Source organism: Salvelinus namaycush, unplaced genomic scaffold, assembly GCF_016432855.1.
Source record: "Salvelinus namaycush isolate Seneca unplaced genomic scaffold, SaNama_1.0 Scaffold353, whole genome shotgun sequence".
In the NCBI taxonomy this organism is placed as follows: Eukaryota; Metazoa; Chordata; class Actinopteri; order Salmoniformes; family Salmonidae; genus Salvelinus; species Salvelinus namaycush.
In genome coordinates, this window is record NW_024060486.1 from 83759 (window position 1) to 111534 (window position 27776).

At 44.7% G+C, this 27776-nt stretch overlaps 1 protein-coding gene across 3 annotated transcripts in view; it reads right to left on the reverse strand.

Moving 5' to 3' along the window:
- Positions 1-2511: 2511 nt before the first annotated feature.
- The window catches only part of LOC120040452 (endothelial PAS domain-containing protein 1-like), a 63032-nt gene continuing 37767 nt past the window's right edge, over positions 2512-27776 (reverse strand). The window contains exons 3-16 of one of the 3 annotated variants that reach the window (XM_038985601.1): positions 24584-24732; positions 23846-23930; positions 17319-17431; positions 16894-17096; positions 12698-12804; positions 9355-9502; positions 8823-9031; positions 8020-8237; positions 7429-7542; positions 6402-6880; positions 6185-6281; positions 5914-6016; positions 5609-5776; positions 2512-5257 (exon numbers count right to left, since the gene is read on the reverse strand). In XM_038985601.1, coding sequence (XP_038841529.1) covers positions 5106-5257; positions 5609-5776; positions 5914-6016; positions 6185-6281; positions 6402-6880; positions 7429-7542; positions 8020-8237; positions 8823-9031; positions 9355-9502; positions 12698-12804; positions 16894-17096; positions 17319-17431; positions 23846-23930; positions 24584-24732 — 2345 coding nt within the window. In that variant the 3' untranslated portion in view covers positions 2512-5105. Of the gene's footprint in view, positions 5258-5608; positions 5777-5913; positions 6017-6184; positions 6282-6401; positions 6881-7428; positions 7543-8019; positions 8238-8822; positions 9032-9354; positions 9503-12697; positions 12805-16893; positions 17097-17318; positions 17432-17643; positions 17773-23845; positions 23931-24583; positions 24733-27776 lie in introns of those variants that run through there. The other 2 variants (XM_038985602.1, XM_038985603.1) reach the window with 2 other exon arrangements.

Sequence of the window (27776 nt, forward strand, 5' to 3'; positions counted from 1 at the left end):
CATAGGGTTACTGGTAAAATGCACATGAGGGGGTACTTCAGAGGTACTCCGGGCAGAGCAAAATTCAGTTGGTGGTACGGTAACCAAAAAAGGTTGGGAACCACTGATCTAAAATAACTATAAGACATCCACAAATGTAATGGATAAAAGCAGAACATATCCCAAGGAAAAAACAACCCTCATTATATTTAGTAGCCTAGAATGCTGATATTGTCTTTAAAGAGGATGAGAACTGAGATTGTTCAATTATTCATATTTGTATGGTTACTTTTTGGGCCCTTCAAGTGTCACAGTAGCTACAGCTAGGACTGGTGGATAGCCTTCCTTCTGCAGTTACCATTTTGGGACTTCCCTCTAGCGTACTCATTTCACATACAGGGGCACAATTTAGGCCACACCCCATCTACAGTTCCATCTGACATCCCTGCCTCCTCTCCATCAGGAACAGGAGCACGGCCTGCCTCCTCTCCATCAGGAACAGGAGCACGGCCTGCCTCCTCTCCATCAGGAACAGGAGCGCGGCCTGCCTCCTCTCCATCAGGAACAGGAGCATGGCCTGCCTCCTCTCCATCAGGAACAGGAGCAAGGCCTGCCTCCTCTCCATCAGGAACAGGAGCACGGCCTGCCTCCTCTCCATCAGGAACAGGAGCACGGCCTGCCTCCTCTCCATCAGGAACAGGAGCACGGCCTGCCTCCTCTCCATCAGGAACAGGAGCGCGGCCTGCCTCCTCTCCATCAGGAACAGGAGCGCGGCCTGCCTCCTCTCCATCAGGAACAGGAGCGCGGCCTGCCTCCTCTCCATCAGGAACAGGAGCATGGCCTGCCTCCTCTCCATCAGGAACAGGAGCACGGCCTGCCTCCTCTCCATCAGGAACAGGAGCACGGCCTGCCTCCTCTCCATCAGGAACAGGAGCACGGCCTGCCTCCTCTCCATCAGGAACAGGAGCACGGCCTGCCTCCTCTCCATCAGGAACAGGAGCGCGGCCTGCCTCCTCTCCATCAGGAACAGGAGCACGGCCTGCCTCCTCTCCATCAGGAACAGGAGCGCGGCCTGCCTCCTCTCCATCAGGAACAGGAGCACGGCCTGCCTCCTCTCCATCAGGAACAGGAGCTCGGCCTGCCTCCTCTCCATCAGGAACAGGAGCTCGGCCTGCCTCCTCTCCATCAGGAACATGTCCTGCGAGGCAGAGAACTTAATCTCTATCTTACTTTGGTTTTCTTCTAATGCTTAGAATTCAAGTAATAACGAGACATTTAATCTCATATAAGTTTAATATAACAAATGCAAAGCATGGGAATTTTGCTTGCTTTTACATGTTAAATACTGCATATCTGGGGGTTTTAGACAGCGCATATAGGGACCAAAAGCAGATACTTGTCAGCTAACGGAGTGGTCTGATCTAACTATCTGTAATTTGTCATTGTTCCCACATAATAAATAAACACATACAATTATACATCCTAACATTTTATCCTTGTGTTTAATTTATCTGGGACGTGGGTAATTTGAGGAAATGTCCCACATTCCATTCACTTTGGCTCAACGAAAACAAGGAGCATATTTTCTCATGTCTTTGGAGGAACTCACTGTGTCGATATATTTCCATTAACAGTGGAAGCAATGTTTTGTCTTTGTTAGAATGTGCTAGGGTTGACAAGGTGGCTAAACTTGGCAGGGATGTACCTAAAAATGAACGTGGGAGGGAAAGAGAAAGAGAGAGAGGGATGAGAGAGAGGGGGGGAGAGAGAGAGCGAGACCGAGAGAGAGAGAGATGAGCTGACTACTGAGTGAAGTAGCGTGTGAAGAGATCAGTGCATCAGTGGGCAGGCTGAGCAGGATGTATCTCTCTCTGTCAGTCACAGTTCAGCACCACAGTCCCTCTCTATCTGTCCCTCAGTTCCCCATCTCACTTCTATCTCCGTCTCTGTCTCATAGCTCTATCACCACCTGCATCTGTTTCAACAGGTTTCAACAGGTATCTGCCACCCATTGCTCTAAGTCTATATTTAACTATTGCGCCGTCTAACCCAGAAATAATCTTAGATTCAACAGTTTTAATTTTGAGATTTTTGTATTGACAAAACATGTTCTACCAAGCTGTCAAGGGAAGTGCCTGAGTATTTGATATTGACGATTGGTCTTTAAAGTGTTTAGTGTATCACCCTCACTAATTTAACACCACATTACAGCCTCTGGTTTCTTATTAACAACCTAAACCCGCATTAAATCAACACGGTGCCAGACACATAGGTCGATGTGCTGAATCTGATTCTTTATCTTTCTAGAATTCTTTCCTTTAGAGCGTTTCTCTGTTTGGACTGGACTTCTAATTACATCTACTCAACATACTGGATCTGACACTAGAGCTCTCCAAGCTAAACATCTGGATTTGTATAGGCTAGTGTAGTTTTATTGGACAATCTACTGTACGTCTACGTCTACAATCTGTGCATTTGAAGGGCATAACACTGGGCTGAATCAACATTGAGACAACGTTAAGGCACATCATGTCTGTTATGAATCACCTTTAAAGACAATCTCAGCAAGAAAAATAAACCATAACATCAAAATACAGTGTTACTGAAAGTGGATCCATGAAACATATAAAGTTGCCTCTACAAATGCAAGATGGTTATATCTATAAAGCACCATCACCTGTTTAGATACTGTTGAAAGATATTACTTTTGTGTCAATTTCTTTTGTTTACAATATTCAAAATGCTACATGTCAAAAGTGGAACTTAGAAAATGTTATCATTTTTTTCCTCTCCATTTTCTTTTTTCTTTAAAGCGCAACAACAGATCAGTACTGGCCTGCTAACAATTTCATTATACTTGTGCATACACTCTGAAAAAATTCCACTTAAAAACAAAACAAAACAGACACCAGCACTATGGAGTAACATCTAAAACACAGGAATACAATCTGCATCTACTGGGTAGATAAGACAAAGTACCAAGGCACATAAACACTAAAACACTATCTTGACATTATAGTAGAAACTTTATAGCTTCTGTCTTTAAATACATATATGTGTGTACAAAGCTAAATTCAAACTTTTAAGTGGTCACCACACAAAGACAAATACTTATAAATGAGAAAGAAATAGAAAGAAAGAGAAGGAATACAGAAAAAGAGTCTCAATGTTGATAGCGAGTTGCCATCTCTTAAACTAAGGGCCAGTCGACACCTGCATAGCAGTTGTTTTGGCGGTGTCGGAAGTGGTCAAATCCACAAGCGGCTCCCGGCATTATACCTAAAGGAGGACATTGCCATTGGCTACAAGGAGTCGCATTAAGAGAAATCCCATGCAACCTTGTTTACAAGTTCAAACACTGGAATGTGATATTTAATTTACACCTCGATTAGGCTGATAGAAATCCTAATTATTTAGTTTAATGATTCTCAATTTGAGTGTCATGTAATTTCTATATAGCCTAGACTTACTCATTCTGAACTTGTAATGCGAGTGGGACCGGTGTGGCTTCGTGACAACGACCACACGAGCAACCTCTCTTATTTAACAGCTGTAACGCAGTTAAACCTGCGACACCGCTAAAACACCAGCTATGCGGGTGTCGGCTATCACCGGTTAACGCTTGATCTTAGTGAATCTAGGCCACAGGTGGCTGCTGGCACCTTAATTGGAGTAAATGGGCTCATAGTAATGGCTGGAATGGAATGAATGAAATGGTATTGACACATCAAACACATGGTTTTATTGTGTTTGATACCATCCCATTCACTTCATTCCAGTCATTATTATGAGCCGTCCTCCCGTCAGCAGCCTTCTGTGATCTAGGCCAAAGTCTCTCTGATTCTGATATGACTTCCAATGCCATGAAAAAGGTACCAAAAATAGCACTCTCCTCCCTATGTTGGGGCACGCTCTGATTTGACCAATCAACTTCATGGCCTGACAAGCACTGTAACTATCCAGTGAGCTCACACTGAGGGAACAAGAGAAACATGCAAACAGACACCAGTGACTGAAGGAAACTAGACAGTAAGGAATGGGGAAAGGGTAGTAAAAGAACAACAAAAAAGTTTATAAAAAAAAAACTGGATATTATGCTTACATTCGGTGAAGTTTAATCTGGATTTCAGACTGTTTTGTTTGTTAGTGTGTCTGTGACAGCGTCGTATTGTCAGACAGACAGACAGACACAGACAGACAGACAGACAGACAGACAGACAGACAGACAGACAGACAGACAGACAGACAGACAGACAGACAGACAGACAGACAGACAGACAGACAGACAGACAGACAGACAGACAGACAGACAGACAGACAGACAGACAGACAGACAGACAGACAGACAGACAGACAGATGGTGAAAGAAGAAAAGTATGCTACAGATCACACAATTGGGGGATAGAATAGAGCTTGAGAACACTAAAACAGATCAAATCTTTTAACAGAAATAGACTAATAACTAAAAATTATACACGTATATAATTTATGATGATAAAGACAACAAAAATAGAACAGAAGCCACACGTTTTTCTAATGATACATAGGGGCAGTAGGGTGGATGGATGAGGAGGAGGCAGGGTATGTGTGGCTTTGACGATGAAACAGGTTTGTATGGGGCTTGGTATGGTAGGGTGGGTGGGGCGTGGTGGAGTAGTACTATGTTAGATGTGCCAGGACTTTAGGACAGGGGGAGGGGCTTGGCTGAGGTGTCAGTCAGTGTTGTAGAGAGGTGTTAGTCTAGGGTGTATTGGCTAAGACTATTGGAGGGTAAGGATGGGTAGAGGTGAGGTTGGTGAGGGCTATGTCTAGGTAGGGTAAGATAAAGTACGGGAGGGGGTATATGTCTGGGTCTAGGTGGCCTGGTCCAGGGTAGGGTGGGTGGGGGAGTAGGGAGTATATGTCTGGGTCTAGGTGGCCTGGTCCAGGGTAGGGTGGGTGGGGGAGTAGGGGGTGTAGTGCTGGGTCTAGGTGGCCTGGTCCAGGGTAGGGTGGGTGGGGGAGTAGGGAGTATATGTCTGGGTCTAGGTGGCCTGGTCCAGGGCTGGGTAGGGGGTATATGTCTGCGTCTAGGAGGCCTGGTCCAGGGTAGGGTGGGTGGGGGAGTAGGGGGTGTAGTGCTGGGTCTAGGTGGACTGGTCCAAGGCTCTCAGTAGATCACTGCCCTGCAGCAAGTGTAGATTGCCTTGGAGAGGGACATTGACCTCGCAGTCATAGCGGGTGAGCTCTGGCAGACAATAGGTCTCAAAGGACGGGCCCAACAGCCGACTGGCAACCCCTACACACACAACAAACATGTAGACAGTCCGTTAGTAGGGAGGAAATGGCTTTGGGGCAAAAGCCAATCAACCTTCATCTGAGGAGGACAGTCAATTGACTATGGTGCCAAGTCATGGAAAAGGACTGTGATTACAAAACAAAGGATATCAATTGTCCAAATCGATTTCTAAAAATAGATTTGAACATGTTGTTTCATCATTGCCTAAATCCCCACGTGAACATTAACGTATTTTCTTTGCCTGGTCACAACCTGGCCAACTGGTTGCTACTAGTTTGACCAGTCAATCTTTTAAATGACATACGACACATGGGAGTTGCATTAGAAGGGAAATAAAAATGCCAGGCTTACCCTCTGTTTTGGGAGAGGGCAGCATACGGTATTCTCTGTAGTTGCACCACTGTTCGGGGAAGGCTTTTTTAGGTGCACTGTTTCCACATCCTGGATACTGGGACTTCCTGTGCCGTTGAAGGGGGCTGAGACACTGGTCAACACCCCCATGTATGCACATACCTTTATCTGTAAAAGAAAGAGGAAGAGAGATATTAAGATGAGTTCAATATTGCTATATTTTCCCTATTATGGTTTTTACTATAAGTGATATTTGGCATTTTGGTTTGCACACTGTATGTCCCACATTATCCACCATCCAGTACCTGCCAGTGAGCTGGTGCTGAGAGATCTATCCAGGATGGCACAGCTTTCATTCCTCATCCTCTTCCACATCATCTCTGATGGCGTACTCAGGGTGGCGTCACCCTGATAAACGCAAAAACAGACACACATTACAGTCGAAAACTTAGTCAAAACCAGTCTGTAGATTCCGCATCGAATACAACTCTCATGAAATATTTAACAGTGAGCACACACAAACTGAATACACACATCATAGCCTACGGTTAGAAATCAGTGAGAGGGTATACGTACCACTGCCATTTGCGTGAAGGAGCGCTTGAAGTTGTTGGCTATGGCGATTCTAGCAGGACTCATGTCTCTGTAGGCCTGGACAAAGTTCTCCATTGACCTGCAGAAGAACATCACATTACTTGACCATCTCTGTAGATCAACTCTAGCTCTAACAAGCATCAGTACAGGAACTGAATTCAATCAGTAGGACAGACACACTGAAGGTCCACTATAGTACCTCTGCTTGTGCATCCTGTTGACCGGCATGTTCTGACATGAGTGGCTTCCGCCCATGGCGTCCACTTGTTGTTGGTAGTGTAACGGGGGATCGGGGGGCCACTGCAGGTTCTGACGTCCGCCCATGGAGGACAAAGGGGTGCTGGCTAGGGTGTGGTAGGGGGTGATCTGTGCATTGCCTGTGTAGGGCAGAGTAGGCCTGGAGTCCATGGGGCTCATTTCACTGTGGTTCGGGCCTCTCTTGTCTCCTGGGGCCCACTTGGCGGGCTGGTAGTGGGCAGACTGTGGGGATCCCAGGGGCTGGAAGAGGCTGGCGATGTTGCTGAACCCGTTCTGTGTGGTGCGGTGTCCCATTTGGTCAGCGGCCCCCTCGGGGCCTCCAGGGGCCTCTTCAGTAATGATGGGGTGGAGTTGGAAGTCTTCTCCATCCATGGGGATGTAGGGAGCCAGGGTCTCCAGGTCCAGATCACTCAGGACCGACTGAGAGGGTCACATCAAATCAAATCAAACTTCTGAAGTGCATTAGGACATTGCAAGACAAAAAGTGTCCAAAATACAGTCAGACCAGAAAGCAACCCTACTGCACACTTTGGTTAAAGGGCAATTCCACCACTTTCAACCTCCTTTTCATCATCTCCAACACAATACCAGTGTCTACATATGTTAAAACGGTAAATTTCTATGTTTAGCAGAAGAAATATAAAGTTAAAGTTGAAAACATTTTAAAAAACAGTGATTTCCTAACACTATGAGATTGGCGGTGGCATAGGGAGCAAGAAAATACCCTCCGTCCAGCTAGAAACACGTTGCAGGTTTTGAAAATCACAGTTTTTCTTACTTTTAATCCTACCCTGTGATGACACAGAGAAGCATGATGTTATTTTTTATGCAGTGATGGAGATAATGCATATGGAGTTGAAAAGTGGCAGAATTGCCCTTCAAATAAATGTAAATCTATTATAATGTCTACCCTCCATCTCATGCACACTGGTTGAGTAGTGGGTCTGTGAAGTGCCAGTGAGACTGACCTGGGTGCTGCCGGGGCTCTTGGGCCCCTCTGTGTCCAGAGCAAAGAGCTTCTCAGTCAGCTCTACCTTCAGGTCACTCTCTCTCTCGCTGTAGTAATCCCCTGGGCTGCTGGGCTGTACCCACAGAGAGGAGGGAGAGAGGGAGACCAAGAGAGAGAGACCAAGAGACAGAGAGAGAGAGAGGACGTGACATGACAAAAGCTCCATTGAGCCCTGAGTAACTAGTGACCACTGCTTATTCCAACCATCCACCCCCTCCATTCTCACCACACTCTGCCCCCTGTCCCAAACACCCAGGATCCATGCCCACTCCATCACACATGCACACACACGCACAAACAAGCACACACATGGTGACAAACACACACACACATTGTGACACACACTTAGGCTACACACACACAAACACGAACACACACAAGCGTACCAAAACACAATACATAAACCATGAGTCACATTCATTTGCAGTGGAAGAAAAACTGGTAACGAAGGCTTGTGCTGGCGGATGTGGTATTGTTGAATGAAATAGTAGATGACAGAAGAATGATAGAAGAGTGAAAAAGGACATCATGGACAGTAGCAGCTACATACCGTGGAACAACTGCTCAGGCTAGGGGGGGCCGTGCTGGGGGTGGCACTGCCTGGTGTGGGGTTCTGGGGCACTGAGAAGGTGGCAGCCATGTGGTTGGACATGTCTCCTGCCGGGCAGGGCTTGTGGGCATCACTGACCCAGCCCTGGGTGGCCGGAGGGGGCATGGGAGACATCTTGGGGTAAAGAGGAGGATGAGGCTCCTCAAACGGTGGCCTTCCTGTAGGACACAATCATATAAACAGTAGATGGTTAGTATTCCTGTTTTCATAGAACTTAGGCCATTACTAGAGATGGTGTAATCTTGTCCACCAGCCGGCTGTCTCTCTGTAGAACCGTCTAGTTTCACAGTGCCTCAGAACCTGACTTGACTGGTCTATGGCTGGAGCGGACGAAACAACCTCTGTTTTTAATTGTCTGATCTGTCAGTCCATCACCATCTAGTTTAACTCATAGAACCTCCTTCCTTCATTGTGGACTTCAAAGTGTGATCAGCGTAAGTGATTTAAACAAGAAAGTGAGTTAGGAAAATCTGAAAGTACGCATCTTAGAAATAGTTTTCACATAGATGTACTTTATGCGCCACCAATTGGAGTCTGGGGACGACGTTAGAGACGGCATAACTATAACTACATGTTTAACTTCTACCATATCATGTGACATGGAGCATGGCATTGGGGAGATGTATTGTAGTAATGGGATGATATGGGTATGGTTAAGGGGAAATGGACATTATAACGGAAGATATTGGTATGGTTAGGGAGACATCTAAAGCAGAATGGGAGATATTGGGGAGTGTTCTGACCAAAGTCAAGGGTGATGATGGCGTCTCCAGGTGTGGGGGCCAGCTGAGCAAGGTCTTCTGGCTCCTCTTTGAGTTTGGTGAACAGGGTCTTGATGGGCTCCGCGGCCACCGCAGCACCGCTCTGGGTGAAGAAGCTGTTCATGTGGTGGGGCTTGAACAGAGACTCAGTCTGGTCCATGGAGAAGATCATGGACTTGTTCTCCACGTCACTAAAAAACACACAGAGAGACAGAGGGATACCTCAGGGATGCGTTATGTTACCACCAGATTTTAAGACTAAAATGAAGCTACTGTCATACTGTAATCTCACATTTGAACCAGCAGCCTTCCACAATCACTTCCTCCCCCCAATATTGTACATAATGGGCCAGTTTCCTGGACACAGGTAAGGCCCAGTCCTGGACTCAAAAATACTTTCAATAGAAGATCTCCAGTGAAAAAACATGCTATTTCATCCAGGAGTAGGTTTATGGTCTGGGAACCTCAGATGAATGGGCCATATGTTCTGTTTCTGCTTGTTCTTTGACCCTACCTGAGGACGTAGTTGACACAGACGATGCACTGCGGCTGGGAATTCCGGCTGTTGTAGATGACTGTGCCCTGGGTCTCAACCCACACGTAGCCTCCATGTTTGGCCAGCATACGATACTGTCCACTCACTGCCTGACCTTTACTGCACACTGTACAGCGAGAGAGAGAGAGAGTCAGTATAAAACTAGCTGGATGAAGGTGAAAAGAAGAGCAACTCAGAGAGCAAATAGCAGAGCAAAGAGGAGAGAGATTCAGGCCAGGGCAACACTAAGAAAGAGGGTGAAGAATAGAGAGATTCAGGCCAGGGCAACACTAAGAAAGAGGGTGAAGAAGAGAGAGATTCAGGCCAGGGCAACACTAAGAAAGAGGGTGAAGAAGAGAGAGATTCAGGCCAGGGCAACACTAAGAAAGAGGGTGAAGAAGAGAGAGATTCAGGCCAGGGCAACACTAAGAAAGAGGGTGAAGAAGAGAGAGATTCAGGCCAGGGCAACACTAAGAAAGAGGGTGAAGAAGAGAGAGATTCAGGCCAGGGCAACACTAAGAAAGAGGGTGAAGAAGAGAGAGATTCAGGCCAGGGCGACACTAAGAAAGAGGGTGAAGAAGAGAGAAATGTAGGGGTGAGGAGAGATAGAGAGATAGATAAGTATCAGGAGAGAGAAGGAAGGGATGGCCTAGCTGCTGTCCTCAGTGTGGGTTGGCCCAGGCCCAGGACTGGCGTGGGAAAGCAGCAGGCCTGGGGTCGTAGGGTTCATCCTAGGGCAGGATTAGAGCGAGTAAATACAGACCAGAGCATTTGCTGCTCTATTGGCCAGTCACGTTGCCGCAGAGACCCGGCCCAGCCTGGCCGTCTGTGTCTCTGGGCCGGAAAGGGGGCCACATAGAGAGGCTATTCTCTGGAGGAGGTGGTGCATTCAGTCTGCTAGGGCTAACCACACCACTGATAGATGGATGCGGTTTCATAGACTGTAACAAGGAGCTGGGAGCTCACTTAATGTGTTGAGAGTAGAGCTACCACAACTAGGACGTAAACAAACACACACAAACATAGAGGGGTACACACACATACACACACACACACTCCCACCACCACCACCACCACCACCACCACACAAGCCCACAGAACTGTCCCTGCTCCAGGTAGATTTGCTTTCAGCGAACAACACAATCCAGACCCTGGCTTGTTTTTCTCTCTTTTTCCCCTCTCTCCTGTTACAGAGAGAGGCTTTTAATGATGTGTAAATGTCACTGGGGGAAAGAAGCCATCCCACTGGAGGGCCTCATTACAGGGGCAATGTGGGACACCTGGTCCCCTGTCATCACAGACGCCCTGCGCTCCTCTTATCTCCCCCGTCACAGGTCAGCCCTAATGGGATTGAAGACATCTTAATACCGTCCCAGGTCCACAGAGCCTCACTAATGTAATAAGGCCTGTTTTGAATTATAGTCATAACTCACACATGCATCTGAAATGTAATTTGGCTGAGAGAGAGAGCGGGGCCTAGTGCGGTTTAGATGTGATGTGAGGGTGTTGTGTGTGAGGTGGGCTGGGTGCTGGGTGCTGGGGGCTGATCTCTGTGTTAGAGAAGCTGGTGGACGTCAACATGGATTGGGTTTCATCTCTGGGCTGGTAAAATCAATACATATACATAAACAGAGAAGGAGGGCTAGGGATAGAAATCTACAGGGATTTGAATACGGCCTGTTACAGTATCACAAACATTTAAAAAACGTTTGTGTTACGTATAAGGCAACAATCTAAAAACGATGAAGTGGATTAATGGTTTTAATAAAATGCAGAGAAAGGGAGCTCAGTACCGGTCTCCTATAGACTGAGTGTGGTGCTGCTCTGACACTGTTACTGTAAAGCCTTGTGTCTTGTTCCCTCCTACACCAGTGACACCGGAGAGCTTGGGAACCAGGCCGCAGCGGCTAAGACTGGACCATCCACCCAGTTCTCTAAGAACCAGTTCTGCAGCTCTGCTAGATCCTCATTCTCTCTCTCTCTCTCTCTGTTTTTATTCTCTCCCTCTCTCCTTTTTAGCAGGCTCACTTGTTGTGGCTATTAGAGTCCCTATGTAGGAGTAATTCATTAAGTATGGGCCTAGGGCTAAGAGACTGCTTTTTCACAACAGAACTGGGGGGATAGTGTGTGTGTGTGCGCGCGTGCCTGCGAGCGCAATTGCAGACGTGTACGCATGTGTTAATATGTGTGTGAGTGTGTACATGTGTGTGTAGCTAGCTGAGGTTCATACAGAGCTTTACAAGGGAGAGGAGATTTAAGGTCATCAACACGTGGATGAGACATTTCCCCCCACTTCAAAATCCTTCTATATGTTGTCATCCCTGAGTTAAGGAGTCAGCATGCTCTTTGTCATCCCTGAGTTAAGGAGTCAGCATGCTCTTTGTCATCCCTGAGTTAAGGAGTCAGCATGCTCTTTGTCATCCCTGAGTTAAGGAGTCAGCATGCTCTTTGTCATCCCTGAGTTAAGGAGTCAGCATGCTCTTTGTCATCCCTGAGTTAAGGAGTCAGCATGCTCTTTGTCATCCCTGAGTTAAGGAGTCAGCATGCTCTTTGTCATCCCTGAGTTAAGGAGTCAGCATGCTCTTTGTCATCCCTGAGTTAAGGAGTCAGCATGCTCTTTGTCATCCCTGAGTTAAGGAGTCAGCATGCTCTTTGTCATCCCTGAGTTAAGGAGTCAGCATGCTCTTTGTCATCCCTGAGTTAAGGAGTCAGCATGCTCTTTGTCATCCCTGAGTTAAGGAGTCAGCATGCTCTTTGTCATCCCTGAGTTAAGGAGTCAGCATGCTTCAGTTCGGCTGGCGGCTAGCCGAAGTCGGCTAGGCCAACTGAACGGGTGTGCTCGCATACTCCCTTATTAAAAGACCTTTGCTTGAAAAACAAGAAAAAAGCACAATAGTACTGTTTGTCCATTTTGAGAAGTCAGAGCCAGTATACACTTCTTCAAAATAGTCCGAATTAATCTAAGATAACTGTCATTAATGTTGTATTCTTTTTGCTGAGGAGATCTTAGTGGCGCAATTTACATCTAACAATAAAAAAAATTGCAAGACAACGAGTCGTCACTCATTGAATGGCGACAAAGATTTGATTGAAGAATCCCTACAGTTGACCAATCACGGATGAAGGGGCGTATACTTTGGCTCCAGAACTTCGGCTGGCCTTGAAAAAAATATGTTGTGCCCAACGGCCGAAAAAACCCTTGCCGAAGTCCAAAACGTCACAGAATGTCGTGATAATATATGCACAAACTCTTCCAAAATGTTTCAGCTGGGAAGCATGCGGATGCCTTTTCAGTGTAGTCAGTTTTAGTGTGGACACTCACGGTTCTGGTGGCTCTTGGTGACACTGTCAGAGTCCAAGGCGTGGTAGAACTCATAGACAGAGCGGCCCAGCAGATCTTCAGGACTGTAGCCCATCAGCTCAGTGACTCTGCAACATACAGAAATAAAAACACACTGTTCTGTCTCGCTTTTTCCTCTATTTGTCTCTCTCTCTGTCTCTTGCACACATTCACGCACACACAGTGTTGGAGAAACTACTAAGAAAATATAGTTTACCAAGCTACCAATTACTTCACACCGGAAGAAGTTTAGCTACAGTAAAGCTACCCTTAAGAAAAATATAGTTTAACATAACTGAAGTTACTTTGAAAAGTAGTTAACTACATCACAACTACTTAGTGATAAATTATCATATCTTCTATCTGAAATGTCATAGACAAAAAATTGCAAGAACAGATTACTCTGGAGTCAGATGTTAACAGAATGTGTAATTTAGCCTATTAAACACAAGAAGTATGTTTGAAGTCAAAATTAGGTAGATCTGATGCCAAAAAAGAAAGAAAATGATTGGCTACTTCACCCATATTTTATTTTATTTTTGCAAATAAAGTAGTGTGTATTTACAGTAATTGAATTTAGTTCAACCATTCGTCAAGCTACTGCAAAATTTAGTTAAATTACCCACGCACATATACATCACTGGAGGTTGGTGGCACCTTAAATGGGGAGGACGGACTCGTGGTAAGAGCTGGAGCGGAATAGTGGAATGGTCTTAAATACATAAAACACATGGTTTGATGCCATTCCATACACGTAGCTCCAGCCATTATTATGAGCCGTCCTCCCCCCAGCAGCCTCCACTGATATACATTCATGCTACACACAAATCACGACTGCTGCTACTACACTTGTACTATTGCTAAATAGTGCACTAATTAAACACTTTCTCTCCAATTTCCCCCTTCCCCGACACACGTATAAATATTGAACTTCTCACCCTCAAACACATTGAGAGCATCTTGTGCAATTCATGAACCCCGGATGAAAATATATATTTAGTTAAGTCCCGAAAGAGCATGGCATATTTCAGCTCTTACAGGCCTTTTGTCAGCAGATAAGACCTTGATTTTGTGAAATAGGAGAGACACCTTCTCTCCCTCTCCAGGCAGATCTCTAGTGGAAAAACTCTCTTTCATGCACAACTGAACTCTCACCTCTGACATAAAGTCCATCTACTCTCTCGTGATCTGATTTGTTAAGCGCTAATTGTTTTACCCATAATCCTTTTAGTTTGAGCTGTCTGGACCAAACGTGATGTTCTGTTCGAGCCAAACTGTCTCAATCTCTTTTTCTCACTCTCTATTTTCCATGTTCTACTGTCTAACGCTTTCTCTCCCTCTCTCCTCTACCACAGCAGGAGTAAGAATGGTAAGTGGGGAATGGTCAATGGGCATGGGAATCCTAGATCTTTATGGTCCATTGATCGCTGTGGGGCTGGGGACGTTCCATTCCATTCATATTTTGGGAAATGGAGTAAAAGCATTGGAAACTCTGATATCGGATTCCAAAAGCTCGATTGTGGAGGTTATAGGTCATCGCCTTGGTGGTTACACCAAACTTCAGTATTTCCCTGTACTGTAGGAGAACTGTACCTCCTTGTCTAATCTAGTGGTTTTGAGTCACTGCACTCAGGTCACTAATCTACAAGGTCCTGTAGCTCAGTTGGTAGAACAAGGCGCTTGCAACATCAGGATAGTGGGTTAGATTCCCGGGACCACCCGTATGTAAAATGTATGCACATATGAATGTAAATTGCTTTGGATAAAAGCGTCTGCTAAATGGCATATATTACAATGCTTGTGGGGATTATTTGTGAACAACTACTCTGAGTGTACAAAACATTAGGAACACCTGCTCTTTCCATGACATAGACTGACCAGGTGAATCCAGGTGAAAGCTATGAACCCTTATTGATGTCACTTGTTAAATCCACTTCAAATCAGTGTAGATGAAGGGGAGGAGACAGGTTAAAGAAGGATTTTTAAGCCTTGAGACATTCAGAGGGTGAATACAAAGGGTGAATACAAATACTTAAGTGCCTTTGAACGAGGTATGATAGTAGGTGCCAGGCGCACCAGTTTGAGCATGTCAAGATCTGTAACGCTGCTGGGTTTTTCACGCTCAACAATTTCCTGTGTGTATCAAGAATGGTCCACCACTCAAAGGACATCCAGCCAATTTGAAACAACTATGGGAAGCATTGGACTCAACATGGGCCAGCATCCCTTTGGATTGCTTTTGACACCTTGTAGAGTCCACGCCCCGACGAATCGAGGCTGTTCTGATGGCAAAAGGGGGTGCAACTCAACATTAGTAAGGTGTTCCTAATGTTTTGTACACTCAGTGTGTTAGACAAAGGCCCTCTCTTAGTGGTCCTGGGCTCTTGTCCTGTTGTTATGTAACCCCTGACAGCTGCACCCGGAGGGTTTGTGATGGAGGGAGGTGGGGGGGGATCTTTGAAGGCCTCTCTATTCTAAACCCATTTCACTAATCACTTCCTGTGGATGAGTTGCAACCAGAGGGGCGTCAGTCAGCTAGCTATCCAGCCAACCAACCAGTCAGCCAGACAGCCAGTTCGCCAGCCAGCTAGCCAACCACGAGCACAGATAAGTCCTCCCTCACTGCATCATACCCACACATAGGTTGTGTTGTTTATGCGATTGAGTGATTTGTGTTTTTACCTCTGAGGGATGTGGGTTTAGGTGTTAAGTACAATAGCGAGCTCTGAACTCTCCCAATGATGCCTGCATAATCTTCAGAAAGATGAAGGGGGATTGGTTTGTATTTTTACAGTTCAGCTGGTGGACCTCAATCAGGTACTTATTATAAAATCAGAGAAATGTCTTAAAAAGGTAAAACAACGATGCAGACCCTGGATTAATACGTAGTTTCCATGTAGAAATAGCCACAATAATGATGATTGGAAGCTTATGTGCCAAGTCACCTCAATCATGAAACTTTTCTCTTAGCCTTGCAGGTGCAACGGGTCAAAATATTCTGACCCAAGCAAGAAGGAAAGTTTTGAATGTTGAAGTTTAAATCAACATTACATAAACATTTCTGAGTTCTTTCTCTTATTTTCAGCCTTTCTCCTCTCCTAGGGGGCCGTCCTAAAGCAATCCGTGGCGTGCCAGGTGGGAGCACTGACCAGGACCACTAATGAGCATAATGACGTGTGCCAGGCATCATGGGCCCTCACCTCATTTGCGTAATTGGAGACGATTTGTGCAACGATTAAGTTTAACAAAATGCTACAAAAGTAAAACGGGCCTCTTGTTCGCAGGAAGGTACCCGCTGTTCTCAAAAGGAACCTTTTGTCTTTGCATGACTGCTTGATCAGATTACAGAAAAACCTGGTTTCAAGCAGCGAGGAGGATGGAATGTTTTTCTCTGCCGGTGAGACCAGTTTTGGCTCAAAGACGGCTGCTGTGTCCGTGATGCAGTTGGCCCAGAGGGAACAGCAGACACTCCTAACAGGGACATCAATCATAACGGAAACATGACGGTAAGACCTGGACTTGTCACTAGTGTCACAGTTGTCACGGTGACATGGTGCCATGGTTGTCGGGGTGATAGGCGCATAGGGCTCTCTTTGTGTGAAACGCCCTGAGAACATGTTGTGGGTAACTTCTGGCGCTCATTGAAGATGCCGTGCGAAAGGCGTATTTACATGTCGTTCTTAATGTTTTTTCCTATCTGGTTCTGCCAAATCAAACTCCTTCAGTCAGTATATCATTACCCCCAGCCTGTTTGCATGCTTGTGTGTGTGTTTGTGTATTTTTGCATAATTTGTCGTTCAGTGACAGCACTTGATTTGGAGTTTTACCAGTCACTGCAGCTGCTGCTTCTCTTGCCCAGGATGTGGATGTGTGAGTTGTACTCTATGTATGAGAATGAAATGGGTACATACTTTATGTATGAGTATGTATTTTAGTCTGTGACTATGCATATATAGAGAGTGAGTGTATGCCTGTGTGTGAGTATGTGATATGGTTTGTGTGTGTGTTCCCTGTTGCTATAGTACTGTAAGTGAACTTTGTGTCCCTGCTGGGAGTGTGTGTGAGTGTGTGTATCTGACAGTGTGTGAGTGTGTGTGAGTGTGTTTTTTCTGACAGTGTGTGAGTGTGTGTATCTGACAGTGTGTGAGTGTGTGTGTGTATCTGACCGTGTGCGTTACCTGTCGTCGCAGTAGGTGAACTTCATGTCCATGCTGTGGCGGCTCAGGAAGGTCTTGCTGTCCAGGGGCGTGTCGATGTTGGAGGGGTGGGGGATGGGCTCACACATCATCACCAGGCAGGTGAGAGGAGGCTCCTTGAACCCACACAGCCCATGAGGGGCGCAGCTGTTGTACACCTTCAGGTGGCCAGTGCAGTGCAGAACCTAGGAAAGAGTGGACACACATATATCAATAATATTCTATATAAAAACGATTAGATGCAACGTCTGATGTCACACCTCAGGATATAATCTCATTGATTCAGTACGGTCCTATTCTAAATAAACAACACAAAAAATGATTGAATATAAAAAATAAACAACATGTGTTGTTCATGAGTAGTGATGGCAGTGATCTTGTATCTTCTGTTAGTTCCATGCACTCACCTTCCAGCTGGCTGATTTGAGGTTGACAGTGCGTCCTCGGTTTGTCACTGTGCACTTCATCCTCATGAAGAAGTCTCTCTCAGTGCTCAAGGCTTTCCCCTTCTTCCCAGTGCCTGTGAAGAAACATACACAGATCATTATTGAGGGTTAGCGTTCAAGAATGTGACATTTTCACCTTCATTTTCCAATCACATGCTTGTGAGATTAAAGTTTGTGTGAGGTCAAGGTTTCGGTTTCTTTACACTCCTCTCTATACCACCAATGTGAACACAAGCACACACACAAAGGACTCTGCCCTGTGTTTCTGTAGTAATCCCTTGCATACCTGGATCAGCAACTCAGTCCAAAACGTCTGATCATGAAAGCTGTTAGTGGTGACAGCATCACTACATTGTAGCACATTCACCACAGAGTGGCTGCAGCCAAGCTGTTAAACCACAAAGCCAGAGTTCAGCCCTGGGTGGCGTTCTTCAGACACTGGCCGCTAGCCGTGGTGCAAGGCAGAGACTTGTGGGTACAGCTGATAAGGACTGTTAAAGGGGTGCGCCATGAGGGGGGTGGCGCCAGGGAAAGGCCTGGCATGGATTGTGTGTGGACACAACAGCAGCGCACGCTCGTCCACCAACCTTTCCACCCTCCTCTGGCCCCCCATAGCCCCTCCTCTATCAACAGTCCCAGGAAGGGGCCCTAGGAGTCAGCCTACTAGGCCCCTGGTCTGATCACCATGGTGTGGCCCACCCCGGAGCGAGAGAAATGAATTCAATAACAAACAAAAACAGAACAGCAGAACACGGGGAGATTAGAGGAGAACTGGGGAGAGAGACGCAGGGAAAGAGACAGTGTGTCCAGAATATTATTTCTACCATCATTACAGTATTTTCTCTTGGCATGGCACACAAGACATGGCCGAGATAGTTGTCATTTTAGTGTTATTACGTAATTATAGCAGTTTATTGTCCAACAGCAAGTGTTCATATGGTAGTGGAGTAGTGTTCATATGGTAGTGGAGTAGTGTTCATATGGTAGTGGAGTAGTGTTTATAGGGTAGTGGAGTAGTGTTCATATGGTAGTGGAGTAGTGTTTATAGGGTAGTGGAGTAGTGTTCATATGGTAGTGGAGTAGTGTTTATAGGTTAGTGGAGTAGTGTTTCTAGGGTAGTGGAGTAGTGTTTATAGGTTAGTGGAGTAGTGTTCATATGGTAGTGGAGTAGTGTTCATATGGTAGTGGAGTAGTGTTCATATGGTAGTGGAGTAGTGTTTATAGGTTAGTGGAGTAGTGTTCATATGGTAGTGGAGTAGTGTTTATAGGGTAGTGGAGTAGTGTTTCTAGGGTAGTGGAGTAGTGTTTATAGGTTAGTGGAGTAGTGTTCATATGGTAGTGGAGTAGTGTTCATATGGTAGTGGAGTAGTGTTTATAGGGTAGTGGAGTAGTGTTCATATGGTAGTGGAGTAGTGTTTATAGGGTAGTGGAGTAGTGTGCATATGGTAGTTGAGTAGTGTTTATAGGGTAGTGGAGTAGTGTTTCTAGGGTAGTGGAGTAGTGTTTATAGGTTAGTGGAGTAGTGTTCATATGGTAGTGGAGTAGTGTTCATATGGTAGTGGAGTAGTGTTTATAGGGTAGTGGAGTAGTGTTCATATGGTAGTGGAGTAGTGTTTATAGGGTAGTGGAGTAGTGTTTATAGGTTAGTGGAGTAGTGTTCATATGGTAGTGGAGTAGTGTTCATATGGTAGTGGAGTAGTGTTTATAGGTTAGTGGAGTAGTGTTCATATGGTAGTGGAGTAGTGTTTATAGGGTAGTGGAGTAGTGTTTCTAGGGTAGTGGAGTAGTGTTTATAGGTTAGTGGAGTAGTGTTCATATGGTAGTGGAGTAGTGTTCATATGGTAGTGGAGTAGTGTTTATAGGTTAGTGGAGTAGTGTTCATATGGTAGTGGAGTAGTGTTCATATGGTAGTGGAGTAGTGTTTATAGGGTAGTGGAGTAGTGTTCATATGGTAGTGGAGTAGTGTTTATAGGTTAGTGGAGTAGTGTTCATATGGTAGTGGAGTAGTGTTTATAGGGTAGTGGAGTAGTGTTCATATGGTAGTGGAGTAGTGTTTATAGGTTAGTGGAGTAGTGTTCATATGGTAGTGGAGTAGTGTTCATATGGTAGTGGAGTAGTGTTTATAGGGTAGTGGAGTAGTGTTCATATGGTAGTGGAGTAGTGTTTATAGGTTAGTGGAGTAGTGTTCATATGGTAGTGGAGTAGTGTTCATATGGTAGTGGAGTAGTGTTTATAGGGTAGTGGAGTAGTGTTCATATGGTAGTGGAGTAGTGTTTATAGGTTAGTGGAGTAGTGTTCATATGGTAGTGGAGTAGTGTTTATAGGGTAGTGGAGTAGTGTTCATATGGTAGTGGAGTAGTGTTTATAGGGTAGTGGAGTAGTGTTTATAGGGTAGTGGAGTAGTGTTCATATGGTAGTGGAGTAGTGTTTATAGGGTAGTGGAGTAGTGTTCATATGGTAGTGGAGTAGTGTTTATAGGGTAGTGGAGTAGTGTTCATATGGTAGTGGAGTAGTGTTTATAGGTTAGTGGAGTAGTGTTCATATGGTAGTGGAGTAGTGTTTATAGGTTAGTGGAGTAGTGTTTATAGGTTAGTGGAGTAGTGTTTCTAGGGTAGTGGAGTAGTGTTTATAGGTTAGTGGAGTAGTGTTCATATGGTAGTGGAGTAGTGTTCATATGGTAGTGGAGTAGTGTTCATATGGTAGTGGAGTAGTGTTTATAGGTTAGTGGAGTAGTGTTCATATGGTAGTGGAGTAGTGTTCATATGGTAGTGGAGTAGTGTTCATATGGTAGTGGAGTAGTGTTTATAGGGTAGTGGAGTAGTGTTTATAGGGTAGTGGAGTAGTGTTCATATGGTAGTGGAGTAGTGTTTATAGGGTAGTGGAGTAGTGTTCATATGGTAGTGGAGTAGTGTTCATATGGTAGTGGAGTAGTGTTCATATGGTAGTGGAGTAGTGTTCATATGGTAGTGGAGTAGTGTTCATATGGTAGTGGAGTAGTGTTCATATGGTAGTGGAGTAGTGTTTATAGGGTAGTGGAGTAGTGTTCATATGGTAGTGGAGTAGTGTTTATAGGGTAGTGGAGTAGTGTTTATAGGGTAGTGGAGTAGTGTTCATATGGTAGTGGAGTAGTTTTTATAGGGTAGTGGAGTAGTGTTCATATGGTAGTGGAGTAGTGTTCATATGGTAGTGGAGTAGTGTTCATATGGTAGTGGAGTATTGTTTATAGGGTAGTGGAGTGGTGTTCATATGGTAGTGGAGTATTGTTTATAGGGTAGTGGAGTAGTGTTCATATGGTAGTGGAGTAGTGTTCATATGGTAGTGGAGTAGTGTTCATATGGTAGTGGAGTAGTGTTCATATGGTAGTGGAGTAGTGTTCATATGGTAGTGGAGTAGTGTTCATATGGTAGTGGAGTAGTGTTTATAGGGTAGTGGAGTAGTGTTCATATGGTAGTGGAGTAGTGTTCATATGGTAGTGGAGTAGTGTTCATATGGTAGTGGAGTAGTGTTCATATGGTAGTGGAGTAGTGTTCATATGGTAGTGGAGTAGTGTTCATATGGTAGTGGAGTAGTGTTTATAGGGTAGTGGAGTAGTGTTCATATGGTAGTGGAGTAGTGTTTATAGGGTAGTGGAGTAGTGTTTATAGGGTAGTGGAGTAGTGTTCATATGGTAGTGGAGTAGTTTTTATAGGGTAGTGGAGTAGTGTTCATATGGTAGTGGAGTAGTGTTCATATGGTAGTGGAGTAGTGTTCATATGGTAGTGGAGTAGTGTTCATATGGTAGTGGAGTAGTGTTTTTTTATTTTTTTATTTATTTATTTCACCTTTATTTAACCAGGTAGGCTAGTTGAGAACAAGTTCTCATTTGCAACTGCGACCTGGCCAAGATAAAGCATAGCAGTGTGAACAGACAACAACACAGAGTTACACATGGAGTAAACAATAAACAAGTCAATAACATGGTAGAAAAAAAGAGAATCTATATACAATGTGTGCAAAAGGCATGAGGAGGTAGGCAATAAATCGAATAATTACAATTTAGCAGATTAACACTGGAGTGATAAATCATCAGATGATCATGTGCAAGTAGAGATACTGGTGTGCAAAAGAGCAGAAAAGTAAATAAATAAAAGCAGTATGGGGGGTGAGGTAGGTAAATTGGGTGGGCTATATACCGATGGACTATGTACAGCTGCAGCGATCGGTTAGCCGCTCAGATAGCAGATGTTTAAAGTTGTTGAGGGAGATAAAAGTCTCCAACTTCAGAGATTTTTGCAATTCGTTCCAGTCGCAGGCAGCAGAGAACTGGAAGGAAAGGCGTCCAAATGAGGTTTTGGCTTTAGGGATGATCAGTGAGATACACCTGCTGGAGCGCGTGCTACGGGTGGGTGTAGCCATCGTGACCAGTGAACTGAGATAAGGCGGCACTCTACCTAGCATAGCCTTGTAGATGACCTGGAGCCAGTGGGTCTGACGACGAACATGTAGCGAGGGCCAGCCGACTAGGGCATACAGGTCGCAGTGGTGGGTCGTATAAGGTGCTTTAGTAACAAAACGGATGGCACTGTGATAAACTGCATCCAGTTTGCTGAGTAGAGTATTGGAAGCTATTTTGTAGATGACATCGCCGAAGTCGAGGATCGGTAGGATAGTCAGTTTTACTAGGGTAAGTTTGGCGGCGTGAGTGAAGGAGGCTTTGTTGCGAAATAGAAAGCCGACTCTAGATTTGATTTTGGATTGGAGATGTTTGATATGAGTCTGGAAGGAGAGTTTGCAGTCTAGCCAGACACCTAGGTACTTATAGATGTCCACATATTCTAGGTCGGAACCGTCCAGGGTGGTGATGCTAGTCGGGCGTGCGGGTGCAGGCAGCGAACGGTTGAAAAGCATGCATTTGGTTTTACTAGCGTTTAAGAGCAGTTGGAGGCCACGGAAGGAGTGTTCATATGGTAGTGGAGTAGTGTTCATATGGTAGTGGAGTAGTGTTTATAGGGTAGTGGAGTAGTGTTCATATGGTAGTGGAGTAGTGTTTATAGGGTAGTGGAGTAGTGTTTATAGGGTAGTGGAGTAGTGTTCATATGGTAGTGGAGTAGTGTTTATAGGGTAGTGGAGTAGTGTTCATATGGTAGTGGAGTAGTGTTTATAGGGTAGTGGAGTAGTGTTCATATGGTAGTGGAGTAGTGTTTATAGGTTAGTGGAGTAGTGTTTATAGGGTAGTGGAGTAGTGTTCATATGGTAGTGGAGTAGTGTTTATAGGGTAGTGGAGTGGTGTTCATATGGTAGTGGAGTAGTGTTTATAGGGTAGTGGAGTACTGTTTATAGGTTAGTGGAGTAGTGTTTATAGGGTAGTGGAGTAGTGTTCATATGGTCGTGGAGTAGTGTTTATAGGGTAGTGGAGTGGTGTTCATATGGTAGTGGAGTAGTGTTTATAGGGTAGTGGAGTACTGTTTATAGGTTAGTGGAGTAGTGTTTATAGGGTAGTGGAGTAGTGTTTATAGGGTAGTGGAGTAGTGTTTCTAGGGTAGTGGAGTAGTGTTCATATGGTAGTGGAGTAGTGTTTATAGGGTAGTGGAGTAGTGTTCATATGGTAGTGGAGTAGTGTTCATATGGTAGTGGAGTAGTGTTCATATGGTAGTGGAGTAGTGTTCATATGGTAGTGGAGTAGTGTTCATATGGTAGTGGAGTAGTGTTCATATGGTAGTGGAGTAGTGTTCATATGGTAGTGGAGTAGTGTTTATATTGTAGTGGAGTAGTGTTTATAGGGTAGTGGAGTAGTGTTCATATGGTAGTGGAGTAGTGTTCATATGGTAGTGGAGTAGTGTTCATATGGTAGTGGAGTAGTGTTTATAGGGTAGTGGAGTAGTGTTTATAGGGTAGTGGAGTAGTGTTTATAGGGTAGTGGAGTAGTGTTCATATGGTAGTGGAGTAGTATTCATATGGTAGTGGAGTAGTGTTCATATGGTAGTGGAGTAGTGTTTATATTGTAGTGGAGTAGTGTTTATAGGGTAGTGGAGTAGTGTTCATATGGTAGTGGAGTAGTGTTCATATGGTAGTGGAGTAGTGTTCATATGGTAGTGGAGTAGTGTTTATAGGGTAGTGGAGTAGTGTTTATAGCCTGGAACATGAAGTTATGTTAACTATTCATTGTGTGTGCAATTTTACAACTTCTGATTAACACAATAGGCTAAGGCTGCTATAGAGAACACAGTGTGTGTGTGTGTGTGTGTGTGTGCATGTGAGTATGGCATTCCATCCTGCCTACATCAGAGCCACTGTGCTCCGCTCCTCTCTCCTTCCTTTCCTCTCGTATCAGTCCAAGTCCCTTGTCCCAGCACACATTCACCATGCACACACATACTTCTCTATCTCTCTGTTGGCGAGCTATAGATTCCACTCTACACTATGTGGTCTCTGCATGTTTTGGTATGTGCACGTGTTATTTAAACGACAGTTACGACACACTCTTTCACATGAACAGTGAGAACACGTACCATTTTTCAGACTTAGGTTCTCGCGAATCTCGTCGTGGTCGCAGGGGTGGGTGAAGTCAAAAATGCTTTGTCCAGTCAACTCTACCTGTAGAGACACACATATGGTGTCATGTCAGCAAGGACACAGACAGTGACAGCCATTTGTTACATTGCCAAAGAGACTAGTAACACCTACATTCAGCATTGTCACAGTAAAGAGGTTATGAAGACTCTGGCTCTCTGAGAGCATTGGTTATAAGAGACATTAGCTGAAAGAAATATAGGAGATGAAACTGATAGTGTGAAAAGTGGTAGAGGGCCTTCTGTCCTACATAGCTAGGTAGTGCCAAACAAGCCTCTGACAGGGCTGACATTTCACACGGCTATGAGAGACATCACCAGCTACAGCCCATCTCTGTGTGTCTGCCTTCCTGTCTGTCTGCCTTCCTGTCTGCCTTTCTGCTTGTCTGTCTGTCTATGTTTTTCTGCCTGCCTGCCTGTCTGTCTTTCTGCCTTCCTGTATGTCTTTATGCCTTCCTTCCTGTCTGTCTGTCTGTCTGTCTGTCTGTCTGTCTGTCTGTCTGTCTGTCTGTCTGTCTGTCTGTCTGTCTGTCTGTCTGTCTGTCTGTCTGTCTGTCTGTCTGTCTGTCTGTCTGTCTGTCTGTCTGTCTGTCTCCAGGGAGAGAGTACTGGATGTATTGTACATAACAAACAACCTGATTATGTATGATGTTTCAATAATGTAATGTTTCTGCTCACCTGTGTTAAGCCCATGAACTTGTTGATGTTTTCTGAGAGGAAGATCATGTCGCCGTCTGATGTAACCACGGTGACAAACCCCTCCAGTGACTTCAAATACATACTGTCCGTCTGTCTGTCCTCCTCTGTCTCTGCACCGTTGGAGCAGCCTTTGGGAAAACACACACGTCAGATGTGCAACATTATATAACTGTGTGGGTGTGTTTGTGTGTGTACGTGTGTGTGTTCGGCACAAGTGTGTCCCATTGTGAATGACGACAGCTAGTCTTACTGAGGTCCGACACATAACAAAAAATACATACAGACAAAAGACTTTACACTTTACACTGAACAAAAATATAAAATGCAACATGTAAAGTGTTGGTCCCATGTTTAATGAGCTGAAATAAAATATCCCAGAAATGTTCCATATGCACAAAAACCTTATTTCTCTCAAATGTTGGGCACAAATGTGTTTACATCCCTGTTAGTGAGCATTTCTCCTTTGCCAAGATAATCCATCCACCTGACACGTGTGGCATATCAAGAAGCTGATTAAACAGATTGATCATTACACAGGTGCACCTTGCGCTGGGGACAATAAAATGTGCAGTTGTGTCACACAACAAAATGCCAAAGATGTCTCAAGTTTTGAGGGCGCGTGCTATTGTCATGCTGACTGCAGGAATGTCCACCTGATCTGTTGCCAGATAATTGAATGTTAATTTCTCTACCATAAACCACAACATCGTTTTAGAGAATTTGGCAATACGTCTAATCGGCCTCATAACCGCAGAGCATGTGTATGGCGTCATGAGGGCGAGCGGTTTGCTGATGTCAACGTTGTGAACAGAGTGCCTAATGGTGGGGGTGGGGTTATGGTATGGTCAGGCATAAGCTACAGACAACAAACACAATTGCATTTAAATCGATGGCAATTTAAATGCACAGAAATACCTTGATGATATTCTGAGTTACATTGTGATGCCCATTTCTTTTAAGGTATCTGTGACAAACAGATGCTTATCTGTATTCCCAGTCATGTGAAATCCATAGATTAGGGCCTAATGAATTTATTTCAATTGACTGATTTCCTTATATGAACTGTAACTCAGTAAAATCTTTGAAATTGTTGCATGTTGCGTTTATATTTTTGTTCAGTATATATACATTTAAAAACATTGACATGTAGTATGTGTGTGTGTGTGTGTGTGTGTGTGTGTGTGTGTGTGTGTGTGTGTGTGTGTGTGTGTGTGTGTGTGTGTGTGTGTGTGTGTGTGTGTGTGTGTGTGTGTGTGTGTGTGTGTGTGTGTGTGTGTGTGTGTGTGTGTGTGTGTGTGTGTGTGTGTGTGTGTGTGTGTGTGTGTGTGTGTGTGTGTGTGTGTGGTGTGTGTGTGTGTGTGTGTGGTCCCGTGTGGCTCAGTTGGTAGAGCATGGCGCTTGCAATGCCAGGGTTGTGGGTTCAATTCCCACGGGGGGACCAGGGTTCAATTCCCATGGGGGGACCAGGGTGAATATGTATGAACTTTCCAATTTGTAAGTCGCTCTGGATAAGAGTGTCTGTTAAATGTAAAATGTAATGTGTGTGTGTGTGCATTTATCAGTTACACATACATGTCAGTACATACACACAAAAAGTAGGTCACATGGAGGAGAGGTGTTGTGCCGTGAGGTGTTGGTTTATCTGTTTTTTGAAACCAGGTTTGCTGTTTATTTGCGCTATATGAGATGGAAGGGAATTCCATGCAATCAAGGCTCTGCATAATACTGTATGCTTTCTTGAATTTGTTCTGGACCTGTTTGTGTGTGTGTGTGTGTGTGTGTGTGTGTGTGTGTGTGTGTGTGTGTGTGTGTGTGTGTGTGTGTGTGTGTGTGTGTGTGTGTGTGTGTGTGTGTGTCAAGCTTGTTTTCCTTCTTGAAGCCCTGGCCCATGTCCAAAACAAACCAGAACAACTTCATCCTGCATCTCTGAACACTCCCAAATCCCCTGACCTTCCCTTGGTCGCTTCCCTCACACACACACGCAGACACGCAAACACACACATAGACACACACACACTTGAGAAAGGCTGTTGCTTTAACAGTGTCTGTCTTAAGGCACACACTAATGAGTTAGCCTTAACCTTGAGACAAACATTCTCAGCACACTGAAAGTCACTGTGTAACGTACAATACATACTGCACAGTATTTGTATGTTTTTTTAAAAAGTTGACTGAACACATTCTCAATTACAGCAACGACCTGGGGAATAGTTACAGGGGAGAGGAGGGGGGTTGATTGAGCCAATTGGAATCTCAGTATCCAAGATGTTGTAGCTAAATCTAATGAAAGCTACACAACCCCAAAAACTTCTCTGCAGTCTTCACCACGTTACTTGAAGTCAAGTGAGAAAATGTAGATAAAGTTAATCTGGCATGGGCTCAAAAGGGAGGCAGCAGAGCGACTACAGAGTCCCAGTGAACAAAACGTGGCTCCATGCTGGGGGTCGGAAGCCTGTGATTCCTCCAGTGTGCTTCCCTTAGATAAGAGCTGTTCTCAAGGCCTACGGGGGGCCGAGAAGGCCTGGGCCTGGATTTGGGATTTTGGCCCAGCCCAGAGAATGTAGCCCCAGGGGAGCAACGACTTTCTCATGGGTCTTCGGCTGATGGGAGATTCAACTCTATAGGACCACCTTTTAGCCTGAACACTTGATTTTTGCATCTGTAGTTTTCTTCTCTACAATTTTGAGTAGAATGTTTGGGATTGTAATAACTCCCATTTGAGCTGAGACATGGTTAAATGAGGTAATAGGTACAGTATGTTAACATCAAACTACTACAGGACTACAAAAGCTTCAACAAAAGCATAGATTATAAAACAGGTTACAGGATGCCATGTCTTGCATCATTTCCTGTAGTGTCTGTACTGTATCCTACTGATCTGAACTCAGAGGACTTTCCTGTTGAATGTTACATTTTACCCCATCTCAGCAACACTACAGCTCAGTGCAAATGCAACAATCTCAACATAGTTTAAAACGCGGCCTGATACTGTTCTCAGATGGAAATAAACATAGTTTAAAACGCGGCCTGATGCTGTTCTCAGATGGAAATAAACATAGTTTAAAACGCGGCCTGATACTGTTCTCAGATGGAAATAAAGATAGTTTAAAACGCGGCCTGATACTGTTCTCAGATGGAAATAAAGATAGTTTAAAACGCGGCCTGATACTGT